Consider the following 18,380-nt stretch of genomic DNA (forward strand, 5'->3'; position numbering starts at 1 on the left):
GTGTCATTTTATGTATAACTCAGTACAAATGTCATTCCTTATCTCATCTTTATATTTAAAATGATTTTTATAATAAAATTGCCGAGTGATTCTTTGTTAAGCGATTTTAAGACAGTACAGGTTAACTGTTTTTGTTGTAACTTTGTACAATGTACTTTTTAAGTCGAAGTATTCCATGCAATTATGCACAACGCCTACTTTCCTAGAACATAAATGTTGTCAATCCACTGGAACAATCGTAGAGGCCGTGGTTTGAGGAATTGCGGGGTAAATTGTGTTACGTGTCTTTGTTGTCGTTGTTTGTATTTTTGCATGTTAGAAGGAGATTTTTTTCTATATATTCCTATGTAAAACTCATGATTTGAACAAACTTGAATCTACACCACCTGAGGATGCTTCCATATAAATATGACCAATCATAGCTTTGCTGTTCTTGAGAAGAAGATTTTTGAAGATTTTTCCTATATATTCCTATGTAAAACTTTGATCGTCCATTGTGGCCCCACCCTATCCCCGGGGGTCATGATTTGAACAAACTTGAATCTACACTACCTGACAGTAATTCCACGTGAGTTTCATCTTTCTTGGCCCACTGGTTCTTGAGAAGAGGATTTTTCAATAATGCCATTAATTTTTTGCTATTTTGTAATTATCTCCCCTTGGAGGAGGGCGTGGCCCTTCATTTGAACAAACTTGAAACCCCTTCACCCAAGGATACTTTGTGCCAAGTTTGATTGAAATCGGCCCAGTAGTTCTGGAGAAGAAGATGAAAATGTGAAAAGTTTACGACAACAACGACGCTGACGACAGACAACGGACAAATTTTGATCAGAAAAGCTCACTTGAGCCTTTGGCTCAGGTGAGCTAATAAAAATCATATCCAACCATATACCATGGGAAATTCTATATTTTAGCATAGTACAAGTGTGTTGTGCTGATTCATCCCATATAATAGCATAGTGTTTTCATAGAGAGTTTAAGTGTATGAAGTTGTAAGACGTAATCCTGTATGGATTTAAACAAGGGACCTTAATGATCACCTGAGTATATATATAATACAACCCTGTAAAGGATAATTGATTGCAATTAAATAAATAATAAAACAACTGACTGATGAAGATATGTTGCTCAAAAGAAGGGAAATAGAATAATCAGGGATTTTAAAACAAAAGAGTCAGTCTGGTAAACAGCAACAACTCAGAAAGTAGATCTATTTACTTGCGTGTATGTGCCAGTGATAACTACACAAAACCTAACAATAGTACTTTAATTTGAAACAATGCATTAACATAGTAAACCCAGAAGGATCTTCATATCGTTGGCTTCTCCTGGTCTTGCAATGTACAAATATATGGTATTTTTGTCTAATATTTTTTGTTTATAAGTATATCTGACCATTAAAAATACAAAAGTACTGTATGTTTTATATGTATTAAAAATTCTTGTACACTTTTATAAACTGGCCTATTTTTGTATTCATATGAAGCATAATGTATTCACAAACTTCTACAAGAGAAGAAAAAAACGCTTGCAATAGGTATTTCCATTCGCATGGTGATTCAATATATCCCAGTAAACTTGAGATAAAAGACCAAAGAGTCTGACACATATGTTTCAGATTTGGATATTTGAAGACAGATATAACAAATTAACATATTCAACGCGGGGCATAAAAACGTAGTCCTTTCCAAGTTAAAGACGATGGAGAAACATCGATCAGAAAATTATAGGTGTTCATTGTTTTTGGAATCTGCTGGTTAAATAAATACTTTGAGGCCAATGTGAAATTCACACACACTGTCTGAATCTGAAAAGAAAGAATTTAAACTTGGCATCTTTATTTCTTGAAACCAGATTATAAAGTACTACAAGTCATAAGAGTATTTCATTAACAATATAATTAAGAATAATAAATCTTAAAACAGCACTACAAATGTAGTTATTAAAAACATCATATAAGTAAAAAATAAAGAACGACGATGAAGACATGAAACAATAAACAGCTGAAGATCACTGGCTAAGCCAAGTATTTATCTCAGCAAAGTATTGCACTATTTTAAATGGAATAAAATTTGTTAGGTTCTCTGCCCATGATGTTTATTAAGAATAGGCTTAGATGAATGAATGCAATGAGTGCAACGCACCTTATAAATGGCAAAATTGTAGATACATTAGATGCAATTCATTTATGCATTCCTAATTTTTAGATAGAAATTCTCATTTTTAATTGTCTGTACGAAATAAGGCAATCCCTGAAAAAGATTCGTCGAATTTTTTTTTCATTCTAAACTATTGTCCAGTTCAAAAAGATAATTGTCGCTGAAAAATTTTGACATCAGGTAATGTTCAGATCTAGAAAATGTATACAGAGTATTCACAGGCCTGGAAAAAAAAAGATTTTATCGACATTCGGCTTCAATTTTCTCTGCAGCATCATCCAGAATCTTTAAAATCAGTTTATCATCAGTATGTGTCTTGCCTTTTAGAATGACTTCTTTATTCATATCCAGAATTTCTCTGTATTCTCGAGATAAGATGAGTTTTATTAGTTCTTTGTCAAGGTAAACAATCGCAACATCAAGAACAGAAACTCCTTGACTGGTTCTCTCTTTTAGATTCATTCCATATTGACGTAAAATATCAATGACTTCCTTTTGTTTCCGTAAATCCCTTTTCTCAACACCAACATAGTGAGCAGCTGACCAGCCTTGGTTTGTCGTCTTCTGATTCATAAGTTCTTTGTGATGTTCTGAGAAAGTTTTGGCTACATACTTGCATATCTCTATTTGTTTATAGATACTCGCAATGTGTAGGAGTGTCTTTTTGTCCTTTGTCAGAGAATCTATTTTTAAACCCTTCTTTAATAATAATTCAAAAATTTGCTTATTTCCACCCTTGACAGCAAAGTGTAAAGCATTCCACCCGAGGTTATCCGTGCACCACAGAAGATCCTTGTATTCTTTTGCTAAATGTTTGGCTACCTCAAAATGCCCAAGTTCACATGCAATATGCAGAGTTGTTTTATCTAATTTTGTCACAGCCAAAATCATTTGGCTTTCTGTTTTTTCAGCCAAAAGCTCCAGTAATTTTACATTATTCCACATTGTTGCGTAATGGGCAATATTCCACCCACTGGCGTCCACTTTTTCAATGTTGATTTCTTTCTCATTATCTATTATGTGCCTACAAAACTCATACTGATTATTCATACAGGCAATATCTAAAATATTTAAACCGTTTTTCGTTAAACCTGTCACAGTAAAATGTGCTTCTTTCCATAAATGATGCAGCCATGTATCTCCATTCCATGCTATCCAGTGGAATGGTTCAAATTGGCCAATCACGTTGGGAATGATAGCAGTTTCATCCCTTTCTGCAATTCTTGACACACTGAGCAAATCTTTGTCTCCTGACATAAAACACTCTCTATGCTCTGTGATGAGGTATTCACTCATCTTATTTTGTTTGTATCTTACCGCGAAATGCAAAGCAGTTTGACCACGAAAACATTTAATTCCGATGTTTATCTCTGGGTCAGTCTTCAGAATTTCTTTGAATATTGTTATCGATCCACCTTGGGCAGCATAATGAAGTAAAGTACAACCGTTTTCGTCACGTTGATGGAAAATAGCATTTTTGTTAAGTTGTGTAACTCTTGATTTGTTAACATAATGGAACCCAATATGTACGCCATTCAGACATTGAATCTTCAAGAGTTTAAATATTTCTGCATTCTCAATTGTGTAGTCGACTAAGATATATTTGTCAATGTCATCTGAAATTCAAAAAAAAAAACAAAAACATAAAATTTTTAAATATTAAACCTCAATATTAATTTCACATGTAAGTAAATGTACCAAAATTAAGCTATTAAATAAATATGAAATAAACAATTGTTTACTTAAGATTTTATCTTAGTTAATGTACTCAGTTGTTAATTTAAAGAAAGGGGATTGTTCGACCTTAAATGTCTTTAAAATTTTTCTTTCATTGAAAAATGCAAAGAATTCAATAGTTATGAAATCAAAAATATGTATTCTTTAAAGAATTGAAATATATAAACACGTGTAAATAAATAAAAACAAATGCATAAATAAGGAATAAACCATAGATCAGAGACCACTTACAAACGTATGAGACTACTTGTCATTAATTACGTATTTAACATATTTAAACTCAATCTGCAAATGAACAGTCCTACATTTCCAAAGTAGTGAATGTGATCTGCTTATGAAATCACTATGACGACTGTAGAAAATCTTACGACCTTGTCAGCAAATACAATTTATCATTGAGTCAGATGCTGACTGACGTTTTTCATACTAATTGTTAGGCCATTATTAACACACTGAATTGTCGACGGATTTTTCCGTTATTTCCCGATCATGACAAGGAGCACACGGCGGGTGTGACCGGTTGGCAGGGGATGCTCACTCCTCCATGGTACCTGATCCCACCTCTGATGTTTTAGAGGTCCGTGTTTGCGCTACACCTATTTATTTAATGTTTAATGGACTTTTGAGCTTGAATACTGTTCGTTATCTCCAAATATTTCATTTTGAGTTTTGACATTGGTGGCCTCCAGATGCATGAACCAAAAATGTTTGATTATTATAAGCCATAGAGTGTTTCGGATAATATTTTTTTAATATTTAGGATAAGTAGGCTTTGTCTATAAATAACTCAACAATTCTGAAAGCACATGTTGGTCCTACAGTGTACATGTAGTTACTTAGTTATCTTTATTTTTAACTTTTTGATTATAGCTCTACAGTGTAGCAGTAAGCATTACATTAAATCTTCTATTATTCTTGTATGAAAGCTTCTGCCAGAACATCTTGTAGTTGTCTGGCCAGACATCAAATATGTAACTGTCAGTCCTTTCAATCCTGGAAAAGTGGTGTTTCTGATATATTTGCATATTATTCTTCATACAGGAAATCACGTTTGTATCTGTCACTATTGCGTATAGTTGCTGGTGCTCTCATGGACGACATATACATGTAAATTGTGGAAAGCACATTACCTATAGGTAAACCTGATTTTTACATATCGTACTTAACTTTTTGGGGAAACATAAAAATGATTAATTAAAAAAATTGCGGAAAAGCAATACGCCTAACTGACACAGTATGCTGATTATAGATTTAGTAGGAATAAAGAGTTATATCAAAACATAATGGTCGCCGCCTGACGCAGTGGTTAGAGCGTTTGCTTTAGAGTCGCAAAGTAAGAGGTTGATCCTTACGTCGGGGGTTCGAATCAAACTGTTGAACATGGGGATCTTCAAATGAGACAGTAAAAGGTCCCTCACTGCTCAAAAGCAGTAGGTGCCGATTACTTATAATTTAGGTCACCATTTGCAACCCTCCACCGACAAGCAGTGGCGTCTCAGTAGAAGTGAGCCTCGAAGGGACGTTTAACAAACACAGGAAACAAAATGATGTGATTTTAAGGCAACATCAGTAAAATTAGGGAGATGCCTAGAGAAAATATCTTCAATATACTGTATACATATGATTTTTTTGTCCCCATTTCATTTTTGCTCCTTTTGCCCTTGAGGCTAGTGGTTGAATTTGAAACGGGGTGAATTCAAAAGAAGACAGCATTATCTCATTGACAAAACTGTGTCTGTGACACTTTAAAATGGGGCAAAAATAATTGCAAAGGAAAAAGGGCGAAAATAAAATGTGATGAAAATAACCCTGTTTTCAGTATTTCAAGTTCTGTGGAAATCTGATTTATTTCTCAGCAAGCTGTTTTATTGGGTTTTTTTCAGAGTATCTTCCTGTTGCTAAAGGGTTGCATTCCCTTTTTTATGTTGCATAAAAAAACCTCTGCCAAATGTTACTTTGTAAAATATAACAAATACATGTGCTGGCCAAGAAGTTCTTGAGATATGGACAATTTTCCACAAGCCACACAATCACAACTTAAATCTTTGACGCTGCTGATACAATTCTATATCACCGTATATATCCCAACATGCGGGGTGGACTATGTTGTGCATGGGTGTATGATTTCAAAGCAATAGAAAGGCGATCAAGGTATGTCTTTGTCAAATTTCTCAATTTATGGATATATTTCACCGGAAAGCATATGCCTACGGAAAAAAGCATTATCTAAAGAGTATATGGTTATCAATGAATCCACTGTACACTTTCCAGTTTTATCAAACACCTAAACACAACTCCAAGGATCAGAACAAGACTGACGCGACATAGTGTTTAAGATCAAATATCAGAAGAAAGCTTCACTTTATCATTACTTTTATATTACTGTTATATACATATATGTTTAGAAATAATCATCCTACATGAAAATATTACTCGTAATAAAGGTATGTTTTGTTTTCAGCAGTTTGTCGGAAGATGGAAAGGGGGAGGATATTGGGGTATGGGGTAGTGCATGTAAATTTTATTGAACTTTAAGTCACATCCCTATGTCTGTTTGGTCTCAAAACAGACTCCAAGTATGCTGACGGAATTGTGTACATTGAAAACAAAAACATTTTGTGTGCTCATTCTCTACCTCGTCTATGTCCATGCAATTAACTCATGTCTTACCTACAAAAGGACAATCTGTAACTCTATGTAAGGGGATATTTTTATTCTCTCCCACTTCTACCATAGCAACTTCATCTGTCTGTACTTTTGTGTATGTGCTATTTGGAATACATCCTATGATGATAATTTAAACTGTCACAAATGCAATTCGATATGTCTTATTTTAAAGTCTTACAATAAACAAATCATATTATAGATTTCATTGACAGGGCACACAATACATAAAAATTTTATAAAGAGCATAACTTTTTAATTTGTTTTAAATTTGTTAATTCTTACTTAACAGCCGTTTTTACATTTTAAGAGTTTCTCAAAAATATGTGACATTACTCATCAATTTGAAAAATCTGTTAAATGACAGACAATGGAAGCTATGAATAGGTGTAACAGATTACATAATTAAGTTGTACTCACTTTGCAGTTGATGGTTATAGCAATACCAAATATTGACTACCACTGAGGCCAATAACAGTACAACTGTAGCAATAATAACTCCAATATAAACGGTACAGTTACACTCCTCATCTTTTCTCTTCTCTGTATCTGATGTTGTTATCAATCTTTGCCTATTAATGTTCAAATTCAAAGAATACAAGTTTACATTGGGTGAAGGTTCAGGTAGGATATATGCTCAAATCATGAACAAATCTTCCCAAAATAAGCTTTTTTGTTTCCCCATTTCAAGGTGTGGATTAAATAAAGTAATATTTTTGTACCCAATGACCTTAGTACATGCTCAACAAGAGCTCTGGTGGCATGCTAGCGTTGTTTGATTTTATCAAGTTTGAGCTTCTAAGGTCTCTTGGATTCACAGTTATGTACAAACAAGAATTGTACTCTTCTTATTCATATCACTAGAGATCTGTACAATAGCAACAACTTTTTTTTAAACATCCTTATTGATATATGCTCTTTAATTAAATGTGCAGTGAAACATACTTATAGTGAAGTGCCAGGAACAGACAACTCTGATTCATTATAAATGTAATTTGTCATCAGTTAAGATCATACATATAACTTGTCATAACTGCAGGTAATGAAAATCACATCATTATAAGTGTGTTGCTTATAAAGGTGTTTGCTGTAATGTTTTACTAAATTTACTTTACTAGAATGATCCTACTTCTGGTAGCACTGACAACTTTTGATACAGCAAATACAGAAACAGGATAAGGATAACTAACACGGTGAGCATGAAATATATGTAGCTATAAGCAAAGGAAGCATTCAAAGCATCAAGCAAAGGATTAAAAAAAGCACTGGTGCTGTAACAAAATTAGTTCCCTGTTAAGTATTTACTTCAGAATGGAACTGCTCCAAAAACTTCGATAAATCATCCCCAAAAATATTGGTCAGATTCAACTTCCAAAGAAGATGCATCAATCCATGCAATAGCCACAAAATGTATTTTCTTGAAAAATAAGTACATGAATTAGTCATAATTTCTTTAAAAAATTAGTATATAAACTATTCTATATACTACATCTACATTGTAAATACTGTATATATATAAAATAATTCAGAACACACAAACAAAAGAAAAAAAAAGGCCAAATGTCTGGAATTGCTCCTCTATTAATGGCACAACATTATTTCTGTGATCTACTTTAGAGTAAACATATTCTGAGGCCCAAAGGCATATCAACTGACAGGATTTTATTCCAAGCCTTTTAGTAGTAAGTCACTGTGACCTTCTATTTCATTGATACACTTTTTGGTCCCTATATGCATCAACTGACGAAGTTTGATGACCCCAGGTCTTTAAGTATCTAAGTTAAACGGATTTTGACAACAAATAATGATATAATTCAACAAGAGGCCCACGGGCCACACTGCTCACCTGAGTCAATATGGCCCTGCCTTTTGTCAGCAGATTATTTCCCCCATATATATATTAAACTTTGATCGCCTGTTCTAGCCCCATCATACCCCCAGGTGTCATGTTTTGAAAAAATCTGAATCTAAACTATCTTAGGATGCTTCCATATTTATAAGACTAATCATGGCTTTGCTGTCTTTGAGAAGAAAATTTTAAAGATGTGTGCCACCCTACCCTGGTTATTATTTTTTTTTAAAAAAATAATAAACCTTTTTCTGCATATTCCCATGTAAAACTTTGATAACCTAATAAGGCCCAATATTACCCCAAGGTCAGTTTCATATTTTAGACTTCAAGGATTATATTTTTTCAGACCAAAATTTATAATACTATCCTTGAGAATTTATTTACTTAAAGGTGCTTGGACACAGATTTGAAGTTAACATTTTCTCAAACGTTCTCTTTAATTTCATGAATTATATGTTGCTATAGCATTTCATACTAAAATATAATAAAAATCTTATTTCATCTCAAAGTTATTAAAACTTCGAATTTCTGGACGCGTTGGATTGACACATCCTTGCGCTTTCACATATTTTAATTTTATTTTTAATACTTAAGAAAAGTGGCAATCTTGTTGTGTATTAATGAAAAAATATTAAAACTATAACCCAGAAAATTCAGAGTTGAAAAGTTTGAAAGCAAAACCCACTCACAGTATTGTAAGTCCGTGCTCAGTGGTGTGTGCAGAGTTTAACAATTGAACACACCCGGTGAATCGTAAACATTAACAATAACAGAGCTCGTGCCCTGTTTACAAACACAGTTTACTTTTCAAGGGTGTGTTCAATTTGTTAAACTCTGTATACATCACAGAGCACGGACTGACAATACGGGTGTGTTGGTTTTTCTTTCGAACATTTCTACTCTGAATTTTCTGGATTATAGATGTAATATTTTTCATTGATACATAACAAAATTGCTTCTTTTCTTAAATATTAAGGATAAAGTTAAAATTTGTGTAAATGCAAAGATGTGTTAATCAAACGCGTCCCGGAATTCGTAGTTCCAATAATTTCCAGATAAAATAAATTTTTAATTATATTTTCGTGTGAAATGCTATTGCAATATATACATGTAAGTCGTGATATTATACAGAAAATTTGAGAAAATATTTAGTTCAAATCTGTGTCTAAGCACCTTTAAAACATATAATCATATTTATAATATTTTTACAGCTAGTTTAAATCAATAATTTAAATCTTTCTTAAGTGCAAAAAGGTCAAGCTTAAATGACTTCATTAAGAACAAGGCATGTGTCACCCTTGTTTCTCTCTTCTATTTTAATTAATTCTTTATCATTATGATAGTAGATATATAAGAAATATACTTCATGAAAAACTGACATTACAATACTCTCTGGTGTATACCTCTTTAACTTTCACAACATGTTTTTTCCTGGCCCAAGGGTTTTAAGGTTTTCATGATGCCACAAATATTTCAAACTCTCCTTGGAAGAAAGTGTGGATCCTTATTAGAAAAAAAAAACATTTATCCCCAACACCCAAGCATGCATCATGAAAAGTTTTGTTAGAAATTGTTGAAAACTGTAGTGGTTCTTGAGAAGGAACATATCTTAAAAGTATACATATGACACAAGGCAGATGACAGAGGGATGGACATTGAACACTCTTTGATCAGAAAATTCACAACAGTCTTTAGGTAATAAGCTAATGAAAACACAGTTACAGTGATGTATAATGTACATGTACCTTCTCAAAAGAGAATCTAGAAATACTTACTCCGAGTTTGCATTGCCATCTTTCATATGCATGCAGCTACTATCTGATGTGAAGCAGTCTTTAAATATTTTTAGGCAAGCTGGATCTGTAAACATAGCACTATTTAATTTGAAGCAGAATTCAAAATACAGTTTTGAAATCAAATACACAATATACTTATTTTCTTACATTTGTAAATTTCATTGTTGTAATAGTCTTGTTCAGGACACCCACATTTAAAATCATGGCAAGTGTAATGTTTCAATCTATTAGAAGAAAGTCGAGGACAATTTCCTGCAAAACAATATTAAACATACGAAACATGTTTATTTACAGCTTCCATATTAAGTTTTGAATAATATGTCATGCAGAAGTATTCAAATTAGTACATGTAGTATCAAATGTCATTTACAGAATTGATTATTCAATAAATTTTGTCATTTACCTTTTGGAATAAGAATCCAATTTCCCAGTGGATAACAAAATTCTACAAAGAATGATAAAGTTTCTTCTGGGAGACAATTATATCCATAGGTATCATTGCAGTGCAATCTCTGTGAGGCAGAATCCCATTCTTGGGCATTCATTGGACACCTTTCTACAGGATGTATGGGGAAGTCTACATTTCTGGACATCTGATCTATTTCCTTCATCCCAAAATGGATAAGATCAACCAAAAAAAATGCAGTGAATTACATTTTACAATTTGAATTACATTATGTCATATACTTAAACAATTCACGTCTCACTGAACTAAGTCAAAACATGTGTCCTCATATCCACAACACGACTCTATGCATTATTAGTACTCAGATTAGCATGTGCAAATATACACACTATTATAGCTTTTCAAGCATCAAGACCTGATTTTTCCTTCCCTAACACCTGGGGGTACCCATATCTTATCCACAACTCCTCCTACACCATCAAATAAAATTTAATGAGATATACTTTCAAAGAATCTTTTTTACATAGTGCCATCATGAAAACTCCTAGTTTACATTCAGATCAGACAAAATATTTTGGGGTTTTCCACAGCAAAACACTGCGATTCTTTCTATCCACAGGGGGTACCTATATTTTATCTGCAACTCATCCTATACCACTGAATAATGTACAATAAGACTTTCAAACACATGAATCTTAATTACAAAATGCCATTGTGCATCTATATTTTACATATAGATCAGACAAATATTTTGGGTTCCCGATAGCAAAGCATGGACACTGCCATTCTCTCTACGATATTGGGTGTACCCTTCTCTTATCTGCAACTCACTCCTCCTATACCACTGAATTAAATTTAATTGTGAAGTAAAATCACACAATTTTTTTTTTTTACAAAGTGCCATTGTGCACCTCTTTTTTACATTTCAGTTTAACAGATATTTGGGTTTCCATTTGTTTTTATAGCAGGACCCATGACTTTTACAATTTTCAGTTGGTAAAGCTATAATACTGTAAACCAACTTTTATTCGCATCATCTTTTATTCGTGATTCGTCAGTTTGAAATCATTCTGCGACGATTAATTTTCGCGACTAAGGAAACATTCTCTACAAATACAAAGGAAAATAAATGGTTCACGGCGATTAATATTTGCGAGTTAAAGTAGGTCGCAAAACTTGCAGACATTTCTTCGCACGGGAATAAACGTTGGTTTACAGTATGTGCACACATATTGTAATCAGCTTGCAAACAATTTGAAAGCTAGATGTCCATGAGTAAAGAAGCTGTTTTGAAAGATGTAATGTACATATATTTTCAAAGTATGACTAACTAAACCTTATCCTCAGGACTTAACATCTTTTCCAGATAAAGGACTGTGTTCCAGGTAACTGAAAAATTGGCTTTTCCCCCAAAATTAACTAAAGGTAAACATTCCCAAAGGACAAGCAGTTTGAATTTTTTAGTGCTTTTCATCAATAACCTTAAAATTTGAGATTATATAACGACTGCATAGAGGATAAGCCGACATTCTGTCCTCATGCTACAGTAAGACACCATATGTCATCAATATTTCCAAATTTTGGTACTTATTTCAATTTAAAATTCTTAACTGAAAGGCCACAGGACCCATTACCAAAAAGGGTCAATTACCGGTAAGCCATTATCCTTTATTACACTGAACCATGAGTACTAGTGCCCCCTCCCCCCACCTCACCAAAACACATTGCTTATCATAACCATTTCAACAGTTTGCCTGCTAGATTTCAATGAGTAAATTAGGAAGATTTTCAAAGGTGTAATACATTTTCAATATAGGACCAACTTAGCCCCACACTAGAATCTAAACCATGGACTCAATGGTCATTAATTTCATATTTTTAAAAGGATTTATTGTAATCATGAAGTAAATTATAAAAGGCCATTTCTGTTTTCATTTTCCCTTATTAGATGCTATGTACTAAAATAAGTTGAGATTGTTTGGCTGTTTGCCACAGAAAAAGCTGAAAATGTTCAAGTTAATGGAAAATGCATGTGAAAAGTTTACAGATAGATGGATAAAAAGACAGTTGGACAAAATGTAATCAGTAAAGCTCACTTGAGCTTTCAGCTCAGATGAGCTATATAAATATTAAAAACAAAAAAGTAAAGGCTATATTATATTATATTGTATAAATGAACTTAATGTTAAACTGAATATTTACCTTTGCAGCAAAAACTCGACCAACAAGGCCCAGAAGTACCAGAACCAGAGCCATACTGTTAAATATTTCTGAAAAATAATACTTACAATGTGGTGAACTTAATTAAATTGGTTAGTTTAAAAACTGTCATGCACAAATCATAAATTTTAATATTTATATATGTTCATGTGGATATCTAAGTAAAAACATGTATATATACAAATATCATTTTTTTTTTTGTATTGTGAGCAAAAGTCATTTTTATCAAATCAGTATTTTCCTGTCACTTCAGTTGAGATATATATGCATTGTATATCATTACAGTATTTAGTTGATAGATACTACATGTGTATATACAATAATTATTATAGAATGATGCTTTGTTAATGTGTGTGTTGGACTAGCAAGTGATTGCAATTTCAAATCTGCTTATAATCATAATTTTTGATTCTAAGTCTCTGTAAACGATCTACAGAAGTAAATTAAAATGGACTGATAGATGAAGCTACATGTATGTTATGCAAAGGATAATCAGGGATCAACAAAATAATCAAAATAATTAGTCTAGAACTCAGTTACAAATCTTAAGGTAGATCTATTTATTTGCCTGTACAGTTGCCTCTGGGCTAATTTGTCAAAGTTCAAAGTCACCATGCAAACGAAACAAAACAATAGTGCTTTAACACTATCAGTAAACCCATCTCATTCCCTCACACATTAAATGGCCTCTCTTGGTCTTTGGTATTTATTTTGTTTGCTTAATACCCAGAATGGAGAAGATGTTCAAAAAATAAATGCATTTCACTATTTAATCTACAGAGCTCCATCCTAATGCTAGAACCCCTGATTCATGGGCCATGAATTTCAAAAGTTTGGAAGAGGCACACCAAGGTGAAGAGAAAATTTTCAAAAGAAAAAATGCATTTTTCGGTATATAATTAAGAAACCCCCCTCCCCCCACCTCACCAAAACCCCTCACACTGGGGCCACAAATTTCGTTCCTTGTTGTAAAAAAACGTGATGTTGTTATAAACATATATAATTCATTATGTTCGTTAAGTTCAAAATACTTTTTAAAAACCACAGGGGATGAAAATCACTTTGCTGTATAAAAGCATAAATTCATTATAAGAGTGTTCACTATAAGGTGTTTTACTGTAGATATGTGCATTAATTTATACATGTATAATATGATACCCAGTACATATTCGTATATCTATATATTATATAGATTAAAACCCAAATGCCTGTGCACAGTGCCAATATATTCAATTTATAAATAAAGTCACAGTACATAATATTATATATATTGAAAGCATATTATTTGATAATCCAGATGCATTGTATTGTTTATTGGTTATACATGCATTGGGTTATCTCTCCTTGATTTTGTTTTTCTTCAGTAATTTATTCAGGTTATTTCTACTTTACTATTCTTAATCATTTTTTAAAACATTCTGGTATCTGAAAGCTTTTTTCATGCTATACCTTTGCTATTAAATAGAAAAGGTTCATAATAGTACAATAATTAATCTATCTTTAAAATTTGACAAGTTGAAATTCAACAAAATTATTTATAACTTAAATTATTTTACGTTTTTCATCCTCAACCCTACTTCACTTTTAAAATCTTGTACAAAAATCTACAGCTTTGCACAAATACATGTAAAGTAAACTTCTGACACAGAAATTGTTCATTAATTATTTAATTCAAAGATTTAAGGAAAATTTTTTAAAGTGTTGGCAAAATTGGCAGAAGTTGTGCAACTGACCACTGTAATAATTAATAATCTTGAAGAATAAATATTTTCCCTAAAAAAAAAAAAAACCCACAATATTTATACAAATTTCATCCTATCTGCTCAGGATAATCAAGTCTGTAGTCTATCAACTGAAATACACATGTTTGCAACTTCCTCAGCCTAAATATCTTAATTCTGCAGCAAACTCAAAATATTGATGTTTTCTGACAAAATTTAATATAGGAATTCTTGTTAATTTTAAGAATTAACTTAATGATCATGAATATTCTTTGTTTAGTCATCAATAAGTGAAGTAACCTAAAAATTAAAAAATAACTTGTTTCCATCATCCTCTGACTTCACAGTCAAAAGCTTTCAGTGTTTATACTCACCTCAGTTCACCATCCATTCAGAATTCACTCATCATTCACTCTTACAGATATTCAGAACTCCAAAATGAAAGGAATAGTCTTCCTATTGATGATCGACAAAATGAAAAAAAAGAAATCTTTATTATATTCAATGTTGAGTTTATTTGCATGCATCCTAAACAAAAAACATTTGTCTTCATTTGATGGTATATAGAACTTAAACTTTAAAGTCCCATGTCAACAATTATTAAAATTTTATATTACACAAATATTGACTGCATGGGGCTCAGGGAAACATTATATTAGCCCCCAAGGGATGAAATATCTGGAATTGCCCGAAGCAGAGCTGAGGGGGTTAACATAATTAATGTTGACCAATAACACAGTCAATAATTGTTTTGTTATAGTGAATCTTCAAGTTGCATGATTGTGTTACTTGGTTTTTTTTTTGTGACGTTAAGTTGGACCGAGGTGTCTTATGTAATTAAGGGCCGACCTGTCTTAAATCTTGGGCCGACCCGTCTGAGCCGAGATGTCATTGGGCTAAAATGTCAATGGGCTGAAGTATCGTTGGGCTGAGGAGTCTGACATTCTATTGGAATTCACGATGGTATCATTACGTTACAATAAATCAATCTAACTAATAAGAATTAAATTCAACAACAATGTAAAACGTCGCTCTTTTGCCACGCAATAGTAAAAATTAAGTGACCGGCAATATTTTTTCGAGGAGCTAATATCAATTATGTTTACTGTTTCTCTATATAAAGACTATTCTTTGCTGAATATAACAGATTTATTATACATCAAATACACACATAAATTGAAGTAGATGTATATTTGGGTTAACTTTAAATTCATTTAATAGATGTTTTCAGTTTTCATAGTGAAATTTGGTTCAATATGTATCAATCCAATTATCTGCCTTGAAAATAACCTTTTATTTATTTATTAAGTTTTTGATCATGTGTAGACAGTAACTAAGTATAAATAAATTATTACACTGAGGTTATTAACTGATTCAGGACAATTGCAGTACTGTTATTTTGCAGGCTAAATGGTATAGTTTGGTGAAATATAACAATAATTGTTAAATAAACGTCATTTTATTTTCTGTAAAAGAAAAACTTCACCAAAAATTATAAACTCGCCCTGCAAGAGAGCAGTACAGCATATGTAGGCATCGTCTATTAATCGGGATCAAGATACCATCAATTCATAACAACTTTCCGGTCGAGAGGTCACGAAGCAGTCAAATGCCATAAATACCTGAGGCAAATTGCAATATTTTTGTCTAAGTAGGCCCTAGTATGAATATAAATTAAATAATTTGAATGCCCCAAATAACGAATACATTCTCGCGTACTCTAGAGTAAAACTATGTGTACTAATGATGATGCTTATGCAGTGTAGGCCTTGTTCTGCACAAATAATAAGGCGCCCTCACTCAGAGAGATCAATTAAACTGTTAAAAGCAAAGAAGGGAACCTGTGATAACAAGCGCTTAAAAAGGCTTATGTCAACACCATTCACGATTCTTGCAGCACAACAACTTAAGCCTAGGTCTAGTACAAGATTCAAACTGTCAAAGGATTGCAAGCGTACCGAATTAGCGAAATAACCACCAATTAGCGAAATAACCGAATGAAAAGATTGAATAACAAATACGAGGGTTAGATAATTAAGGAAATTCATTAGTATGTTAGAAACATAAAATTTATAGCTCATACTTACCCTTACCATCAACACAGTCAGACGAAATCGACAGCATTTCATTATGATTTTTTTTTCTTTTTTTTTTATTTTAAGGCTTGGTAGTATATTGTATACCACACCCGAACGTTATATACAAGTATTCTAGATCTAAAACGACGCTAGATCAGCGATTTACCACAGGCGCCTGAAGTGTGGATCGATAGCCCCATCCCCCTTAATTAAAAAAATGAAAGAGCTTATATAAAATTTCCCCGTTAATCACATCCATGTCATATCATGAAAGCAGATCGTATCTTTAATTTCTTACATTTAGAGAATGGTCTTGTCCGGTATAATAAAAATACAAATTATAACCTCTTACAATTTATTTTTAAATTAAAGTGGGGTTGGGAAAGAGGGGCTATCGATCCACATTTCAGGCGCCTGTGGATTTACTTGATTTAAATACTCGAAACTATATTGATTAGGTAAATAAAAACATATATCCAGAGAAAAAAACGCTGCTTACATTCAAAATGTCTGTACATTCAAAGATATTGAGTGTTTTAAAATAGCTGGAATATATTTTACGACTGAGGAATAATGAATGATACTCCGCAACGGTATCTGTTCAGAGATTTCGCGCTTTTCGATTTTTAAGGACATCCAATGCAAAAACATGGAAAATTCCAGTCCAGTCTATAGAAATCAAAATCTGTCTAGTTTTAATACAGCACCTACATTATCTGTATGGAATTCAAATTATTCATTTGAAACTATCAAAAATGCCATAAATTTAATTTATCAAAACAATTTCAGAATGCTGTATTTTTTTTAAAAGGGTCAAATAATCATTTGTCTTGTGAAATACGTTCAAGTAGTCTAATTTACATTTGTTCGTGATATATATTTAGGGCCTAATTTTTCTGTTAGCGGTTAATGTTTAGTATCTTTCATCCAGATATTTTTTCCATCAAAAATTGACATACAGTAAACTACTGAAAATTTTCTCTTCTTTATTAGGTATGAAATGTGGTGGAAATTTTTAAAAACTTAACTGAATTTGGGCGAGGAATTTCAGGAAAGTTTTCCCACGACCGCCAATGTCGCCCGCTTGGTGCAGTGGGTTAGAGCGTTTGCTCTACAGTCGCGAAGAAAGGAGTTGATCCTTACATCGCGGGTTTGGCCGTCCTGTTTTTCCGCGGTTTTATTTCAGTCCCCTGTCTGTTTTTCATTTTTTTCACATAGCTTTTCCGTGATTGGTTATACTATAATTTGTGTAAGTTGTGCGTTACCTCCTTTATTTGATACCTCCTTATCTGCGATTTTTTAATGTCCATGGGTATAGTGCTTGGCATCAAACTGTTGTCGATATATACAGGTACATGTACCTGTATTTCATCATAGAATTCTAGTCAGTCATTATAAGTATAGCAGAGCGATAAAAAAAAAAATAATTATAGAAGAATTTTGCAGTTCATACTAGTCAGTGATAGGTTTCAGAAGTCACAGGAATTGTTCATACCGAAACAAATCGAGGTAACCAAAGTATATTATGCAGTGTATATTGTGAATATACATATAGAAAACTGAATTTTCTTAAATGATGGCGATGCAGCATGCATTGAAAAATATTACATCTGATACAAAAGGATTAATATGCTGAGGTAAGATATTTACATGTACCTTGCTAATAAAGGAGGTACATATTAAAAGAAGTCGAGGAAATGCAAAAAATATAATCTTGGAATAGTAGTATGATTCGTCGCGGAAAAGC

General features: G+C 32.6%; 1 protein-coding gene across 2 annotated transcripts; it reads right to left on the reverse strand.

Annotated features, from left to right (window-relative positions):
* Positions 1–1,879: 1,879 nt before the first annotated feature.
* LOC133187576 (ankyrin-3-like) lies at positions 1,880–16,679 on the reverse strand. Of its 2 annotated transcripts, XM_061322996.1 has the most exons (9): positions 16,643–16,679; positions 14,930–15,011; positions 12,817–12,884; positions 10,612–10,813; positions 10,356–10,460; positions 10,188–10,272; positions 6,981–7,132; positions 6,567–6,680; positions 1,880–3,775 (listed from the first exon to the last, which is right to left on the reverse strand). In XM_061322996.1, the coding sequence occupies exons 3-9, from the start codon at positions 12,868–12,870 to the stop codon at positions 2,400–2,402; spliced, it is 2,088 nt and encodes a 695-aa protein (XP_061178980.1). In that variant the 5' UTR covers positions 12,871–12,884; positions 14,930–15,011; positions 16,643–16,679; the 3' UTR covers positions 1,880–2,399. The 2 variants fall into 2 exon arrangements, with proteins under 2 accessions (XP_061178980.1, XP_061178981.1); XM_061322997.1 differs by lacking the exons at positions 10,188–10,272; positions 10,356–10,460; positions 10,612–10,813; ... (1 more) ...; positions 14,930–15,011; positions 16,643–16,679 and adding an exon at positions 7,866–7,958.
* Between the last annotated feature and the right edge of the window lie 1,701 nt (positions 16,680–18,380).

Source organism: Saccostrea echinata, unplaced genomic scaffold, assembly GCF_033153115.1.
Source record: "Saccostrea echinata isolate AGI-Se365-2 ecotype Australia unplaced genomic scaffold, CSIRO_AGI_Sech_v1 ptg000015l, whole genome shotgun sequence".
NCBI classification, from domain to species: domain Eukaryota; kingdom Metazoa; phylum Mollusca; class Bivalvia; order Ostreida; family Ostreidae; genus Saccostrea; species Saccostrea echinata.